We start from the raw sequence: 7,180 nt of genomic DNA, 5'->3' as shown, positions 1-7,180 counted from the left end.
ACCACACCTAGAGTCCAGTGTCCACTTCTGGGCACCACAATTTAGGAAGAATGTTGACAAGCTGGAAGGTGTGCAGAGGAGGGAGACCAAGATAATCAAGGGTCAGGAAAACAGACCTGATGAGGAATGGTTGAAGGAGCTGGAAAAGAGGAGACTGAGAGGACATAGGATAGCCATGATGATCTCCTTCTACAATAGAAAGTGTCCTTTCATACTGCATCACGGTGTGGTATGCTGGTTTGACATCAACTGATAGGAAGTGCCTACAGAGGGTGGTGAATACAGCACAAGGTATTATGGGCTGTCCTGTGAATCCACTGGATGACATCATGGAAGAACGTTGCCTCAGGAGAGTGAGGAAAATTCTCAGGGATGATTCACACCCTGGCCGGCACTTTCTTGATCTCCTGTCCATGGGCTGTTAGGCTGCTGAATGAAAAGATCACAACAGGGCAACTGGCTTTCGGGTTTGGTGGGTGTGCGTCAGTAAATGAGAGGAATTAAGACTTAGAGAGCTGAGTGGCGGGTGCTCGTGTAATCTCACTGCATACAAGTTGTACAAGTGACAATAAAGTATTTCAATTTCAATTCAATTTCAATTTTCCTATTATCTCAAAGGCTGTCACATGGAGCAACCTTGTTTTCTCCTGCTTGGGAGGGTAGGACTTGAACAAATGGCTTCAAGTGACATGAAAAGAGATTTTAAAAACTTTCTGACAGTAAGAGCTGTTCAACAGTGGAATGGTCTCCCTCGGGAGCTGGTAGACTCTCCTTCCTTGCAGGCCTTGAAGCACATGTTGGGTGGCCACCTGCCGCCGATGATTTAGTTGAGATTCCTGCGTTGCCGGGGGTTCCCTTCCAACACTACAGTTCTATGATTCTACAAAGGTGAAAACTGCATTTATCGCTCAGCTGACCTCTGGCATGTGGTTCCAGGAGGGAACGCAGGCCTCTCTGGCTGTGAAACCTGGACATCTCTTGCAAAAGAAACCAGACAACTTCAGAAAGGATAGAAGCACCACCACAAGGGTATACAGTGTATTAAAATACATACATTTTTTTAATATAAAGACAAACTTCAAAGCCATTTTCTTTTTTTCAATTACAAATCAGGGTGAAGTGCGGGGGGAGATCTGAAGTGGAGGTTAGAACAGAAAGATAAAACTTTTTTTTTTGCAGTGCAGAGAATCGGAAGGAATGGAAGGGGCTGAAATATATAGATAAAAGATTATTACATACATATATACACAACGCCAGAAGTAGTTCATATGGATCTATGGAAGAATGACAGGTCGAGATTTCATGGAGCAAAGTCTCAAAAACAAAGCCAAAAACAAACAAACAAACAAACCCCAAGGTACATTGGATGAAAGACTGAAATTTAAATAGAATTCATTTTCATGGGCTAATGTATACAAATCAAGTTCCTAGTTGCTGGGAAAGAACATCCCATCTCTAAGAATATGGGTACTCCCTTCAATCCATTTACAAACGGATTCCTTTTATTTTACATTTTACAGATTTAATTCCTGAGCAACAGCAATTTCCATCACTGACTGAATACCGCCCCCCCCCCCCCGCCAACACCCAAACTCCCTGTTTCGGCAAGGCAAAGCCTCAGTTCGTTGTGGGGGGGGGGGAAGAACCAGATAATTCCTTAACCAGCCCCCCCCCCCAAGGGCTGTTTCTGCAAAGCACGTTTCTCAAAAGGCTCAAAAAACGCAAAGCGCTGAAAGAAGGAGCTGGTCTGCCCCACATTTCTCCTTCCTATTTTTTTCTTTTCAACAGATCTCCATCCCATCAAGGCTAGAAAAGGGGGGGGGGCTAAGGTGTTGTTTTTTAAGGTTCCAATGTGCATGTGGGTGAGGAAATCCAAAATTATGAAGAGCTGAGCAGGTGTCCAGCCAATACCTGCAGGGAGGAAGACCTGTTTTGAACCAATTTGCAAAAACAGCCTCTTGCAACCGAGACAAAAGATATTTTGCAAATGGGATGCTTGCTGTCGACTCCCCGGCACCCACCTTTCTTTCAGAGTACCACAAATTCCTATGCTAGTTAAACACAGACAAGCAAGCGCGTTTCTATGGAAGTTCTTGCTGGATATTAAGATACCCGGCAAGGCTGATTTCAGACTTCACAGGAGATTGTGGCAGCCTGCTTAATGGACTGCATCTACTACAGTGTGTCTGTTAGACTGGTCAGAAAGTAGTTTTTACCCTGCGAAAGGTTACTCCCCCCCCCCGTGGGTCTGTTTCTGGGAGGGGTGGGGGGGAAGCACCGTTAGCACCCAACCCCAGAAGCCCCCCGCCCTGCCCTGATTCTGAAGCAATTCTACAACTTTTAAAAACCAAGCGACTCCACTGGGTGCAAACAAATCCCACCACCGCTGTTGCAATGACCCGCACGCTTTCACAAAGAGTACGCGCACCATCTCAAACCAAACCCAATTTGCGAGGACACACCGTCCTTCGCAACCAATCCCAAAGTTTCTTCACCACTTTATCCAAGTTGCAAAGAAGGGGTTTGCGGGGGGGGGGGAGAGAGAAGCAGAAAAGCACAGGATCTGCGTGTGTTTCAGATTCTGCGAGGGTGTGCACTCCCCGCAAAAAAAGGGTGCTGTCCATATTCATGCCGCAGGCATCGCTCTTAAGATTTCAAAGCCAAGCACGCTAGACCTCTACGAGTTCTCATGCCCAGCGGTTTAGGAGAAAGGTTGTGTTTGGAAATGGAATGGAAGAGGTTAGCCGTGAAAATGAGGACATCGTCCTGTGGTCTGCAGAGTCTGTTTGCCATTGTGAGGCCCCTCCAAGATTTCTTTGGACTGCCGAGGGAGGGCCCCCAAAATGGCAGAGGCTGGTCTAGGATAACCTCAGATAAGGTGGAGCCCTGATGGCTTAGGGAAACTCAACACACACCCAAATAGCACCATGTTCTGCACCAGAAACAGGGTCAAGCCTTTAAAGAGTTTTGCTGCTGAACTAATACTAATACTAACTAATACGTTAGAAGACGAGTTCCCTCTACACAACTTAACATAATCTCTGTGTGCTTGCGGACAAAGTAAAGCATCTTAAAGCAGGTTTTACTGGCAAAGAATAAAATAGAATACCCAGCCTTCCTCCTTTCCTTGTGGCCTGTTGTCGCCAGGTCGGCTGGGTGAAAGGAATGCCCCCCCTCGGGGGGTGGTAAAAAAGAACCCAGCTAAGCACCTTAGGATTTTGTTTTGCATCTAGCACCAATGAAGGGAAGAAGCAGCAGCAGCAAATCCCACTCAGAAAAAATAAATAAATTAAAACAAGGCAGGGGAGGTCCCAACAGCTCACTACAACAAGCTTCTCCCAAGACAAAGTGGTGTGGGTTTCGATTTCAATGCACGGCCCTGGGGGGTTGTCGACAGGGAAGCCCCTGAGATTCCATCTCTGTACCAGAAGCAGCAGGGCAAATATGACAATTGACCTTTGGGGGTGATCTTTCCGGAGTCGGGGCGTCCCGCCCCAGCGGCCGAATGGATCACCAAGTGGATTTGTGTTTCGGCGTGGAGTTCTTGCAAACAAGACAGCACCAGCAAGAAACCTAGCTGAGTCCTCGAGGGGTCGGGTAAGGCAGGCTTCGGATTTGGACCCAGGACCTACTGCCCCAAGTCTGAACCGCCTGGTTAGTTGAAAACAGGCAGCTTGGTCCTTGTATCTTTGGCCAGCTCTCCTGTGCTTTTATAAAATCAAAACCCTGGGCTGGTCAGAGGAGAAGGGCCCACTGCCCTATGGCCTGCTTGGCTCAACACTGCTATGGATAGGGGCCCATCCGGCATTTTAAAGACTATATTCCCAACGGAAGATCAACGCATGAAACACACACTTGCGACCTCAAGAGTACTGAAGATGAGAAGACGGGCTGAGGGGAGATGGAGGATTTTTTTTTAAGGGGGAGAGAGAAAGCGGTTGCTGGAGAGAGTTCCACTCAAGCGCAGCAAGTCATGCTTCCCGCGTAAGGTATGAGAAATTCGCACCCTACGAATTTAACACAGGGCGGAAGGTGAAGAGGTGAACAAGCAGAAATCCGTTTTAGTTTCAGACCTAGGAAAAAATTTGCAGCTGACTGGAGAAGACTTGTAAGAACTAGGCCTTCAAGTGGGATTTTTTTTTTTAAAAGAAAAGCAAGCTAAGACTAAAGTCAAGGGAAGGGAAAGAAAGCACAAACTGTATCCACACTTTCCCCCAAAATGGAAATTTGCAGGCATCGTGGGCCTGCAGGGGAAAGATACCAGAGTGTGGAAGGAGGGCAAGAAAGAGAAGCTGCTGGAAACCTGGCCAGTGGTGCGACAGAAGGCAGCGGAGATTTATCCAAGCAAGATAAAGGGTTTTGGCAGCCAGTCCACATTTATTAGAGGGTTATTTCCGTGCTGGTCCTGCGCAGCGGAAGGGAAAAAAGGGTTGCCAGAGTAATGAGCCGCATCCTCCCTGTTCCTTCTGGGGCGGGGGAACCGGAGCCAAAAGGAATTCATTTGGCTTGCAATGAGAGTTTTAAGAAACCTGGAAACGGGGAGGTTTCGGTTCTCTGCCGATGCTGAGCAGTCCAACAGGGGCAAGGAAAAATAAGCAGAATGGTGAAAAGTCTTTATGAGAAGTCAGCTGTTTGCTCCAAGACCTTAGCAAAGGGGAGAGAGAGAGCGCAAGATAGACAGATTCAGGGAAAAGCAACAGCAAGAGACTATCTTATAAAAGCCACAAGGTGGATCTTGGAAGTAAGGAAGGCAAACGTGAGACTTTAGGGACCGCTGTGGTATTGAGGGGAGCAAGAATGATACCCTCTGCTGCGATCATCACAGACTTTCATATTCTCATACCCTTGCCATTTTCTCCCTGATTCTAGGCACACCTGAGGAAACAAAACTGCTATTTGTCTCCCACTTCCAATTACACTATGGACACAACCTGATAAAAAAATTAGCAGAAACCATACGAGTGTGTATGTGTTTTTAAACAGATATATTCCCCCCCCCCGCACATCTCACCATTCCCAGAAAGCTGTGTGCCTTTAAAAAAAAACGTAAGAATTATTCCTATGCACTGATCACCCAAGTCACAATTTATTGTTATAAAAAAAATCAGCAAAGCACCAGTGTTGTCAGGCGAGATACAAAAAAAGTTAAGTTTGATTGCAGTATGCACGTGTGTGTGTGGTTTTTTTATCTCTGATGCAGGGGTGTGAAATCACATTTTTAAAACACGACCCACTGAGAAACAACAAGGACAGAAGCAGTGAGCGGACATGTCTTTGACGGAACGTACAAAGCCGCGGGTCTTGATCAAGTATCAAAAATCTTGCCGCCGACAACACACGAAAAGGATGACAGAACCCCAAGAAACAAAGTTGGCAGCAGGCCCAGCGCAGAACTGGGCGGCCTGCTTTCTCAAGTTTTCCAGTGCAAGCAGCCTGGCCAACGCCACCAGGGGGATGCCTTTGCGTGGCCACTGCCTCCCAAAACAAATCATCCCTGGGGGAACATTCCAAGAGCGGGAGACGGACACAAACAGGAAGGGAAGAGCACCGGGCAAGGATGAGGAGCATCCTTGATTCTTCCAAGGAACAAAGCAACGAGCCAGACAGCCGGGGACCCAATCTGCTGCCTCCGAGGAGAGGACAAACTGGGAGAGATCCTCACCGAGGGCATGATTAGAAAATTGTAAGCAATGGTTTTTTGTTTTAAAGGAAACCTAGAAGACTACAAAGCCTGGACCCGGGCAAGAAAGGTGCCCAAGCCTGAGGCGGAGTCCCAAAATACAGGTGAAGCTGCCCTTGGCGTGAGAAAATGCCTGCCAGTGCTTGGCTGCCTGGGGGGAGCCATTCCGCCGGGAAGGGAGGGGTTGCTTTCATCGCCACCCACCCCAGAAGCCAGTGGGTCAGGGTCCCCACCCCACCCCACCCCACCTTGAACTCTGAACACGACCCTTTTGGATTTCACAGTTAAGGCAGAGGAACCCCCTTCCCCTCGCTTCGGAAACGCACCTGGGGGTGTCGGTTTCTGAGGCGGGAGAGGCTATGTTTCATCCCCCCACGAGCACCATATCTGAATTCTGCTGGGAAGCTGGGAAGGGAGTGCGATGGCCCCACCTTCAAATAAGCGACATCGGTGGTCAGATGGGGGGAGGCAGAAAGCCGGACGCCCATGCAACACGACTGCCTCCGTTCATCCCTGGCCCCTGCCCAACGCCAGCTACTGCCCAATGGCCAACTAAGGTTGCTTTTAAGGGGCTAGCTCTGAGAAGGAAAAGCCCCGGATTCCTCATTTCCCTGGCTTCACTACAGAGCGGAAGAGACACGGACGATGACATGGACCAGACATCTGGTGGGAGCGGGTGGAATAAATTAAGAAGAGTCAGACTCGCTCTATATATGAACGTGGCTTGGTATTGGTCACCCCCCCAACACGCAAACAACCAGGCCTCTGCGCCCCGCAAAAAAACACAAAAACAAAAGCACCACGGGGGAGCTCAGCCCAGAGAGGCACACGTCTGTCGGGCATGGATAGCACCAAGAGAACCTTTTGGATGTGTCTCCGCTTGTGTTGGCCAGTCCTTTTGTTATTAGCAGTATTTCGTTTGTTAAAAGTCCTCCTCCTCCTCTTCTCCCCCCCCCCCTTCCCCGGTGTGTTTTTTTTCCGGTTCCAAGACTTTGCGTGGAACGAACACACACACAAGAGCGGGGGGGGGGTGCCTTTTGTGAAAACACGTGTTCTCAAACTTTAAAAAATATATAAATATCTAAACTATATCAACAATACAAATCGGAGGCCGTTGTCGCCTTCTGCAGTTTGAATATATCTAGAAAGAGAGAGATATACATATACATATATATATTATATTATATAATATACATATATATATATATATAGACATACACACACATACACTTAAGATTTCACAGTAGCATTTTCTTCCGGCTTTTAGGCTTAGGACTCAAGGGTTCCGTTCCGTTTGCCTGTCTCTTTCCTCGTCTGGTTTTCCTGCGTGTGTCCAGTAGTAAAGAGAGATGGGGAGGAAGGGGAGTGGAGGAGCAGAAGCCCCTCTCTACAGCGGTTGAGGGCAGCACCTTCAAGTGGAAGTGGAGAGGCGTTGGTCCAGGCTGGCCTTGCATAGGTCACGTGGGGGGTTGAGGTAGAAGGTCCTTAGTTACCTGTGGG

General features: G+C 48.1%; 1 protein-coding gene across 5 annotated transcripts in view; it reads right to left on the bottom strand.

Moving 5' to 3' along the window:
* Nucleotides 1-1,010: 1,010 nt before the first annotated feature.
* Nucleotides 1,011-7,180, bottom strand: part of DOT1L (DOT1 like histone lysine methyltransferase) — a 76,020-nt gene continuing 69,850 nt past the window's right edge. For all 5 annotated transcript variants that reach the window (XM_081177579.1, XM_081177577.1, XM_081177578.1 and 2 more), the window contains one exon: nt 1,011-7,173. Coding sequence is in view for 2 of the 5 variants with exons in the window: in XM_081177580.1 (XP_081033706.1) it covers nt 7,166-7,173 (8 nt within the window). In the remaining 3 variants the exon portion in view is untranslated. The remainder of the gene's footprint in view (nt 7,174-7,180) is intronic.

This window comes from Podarcis bocagei, assembly GCF_964188305.1.
Source record: "Podarcis bocagei genome assembly, chromosome: 18".
NCBI classification, from domain to species: domain Eukaryota; kingdom Metazoa; phylum Chordata; class Lepidosauria; order Squamata; family Lacertidae; genus Podarcis; species Podarcis bocagei.
This window is presented reverse-complemented; position numbering and strand designations above follow the sequence as displayed.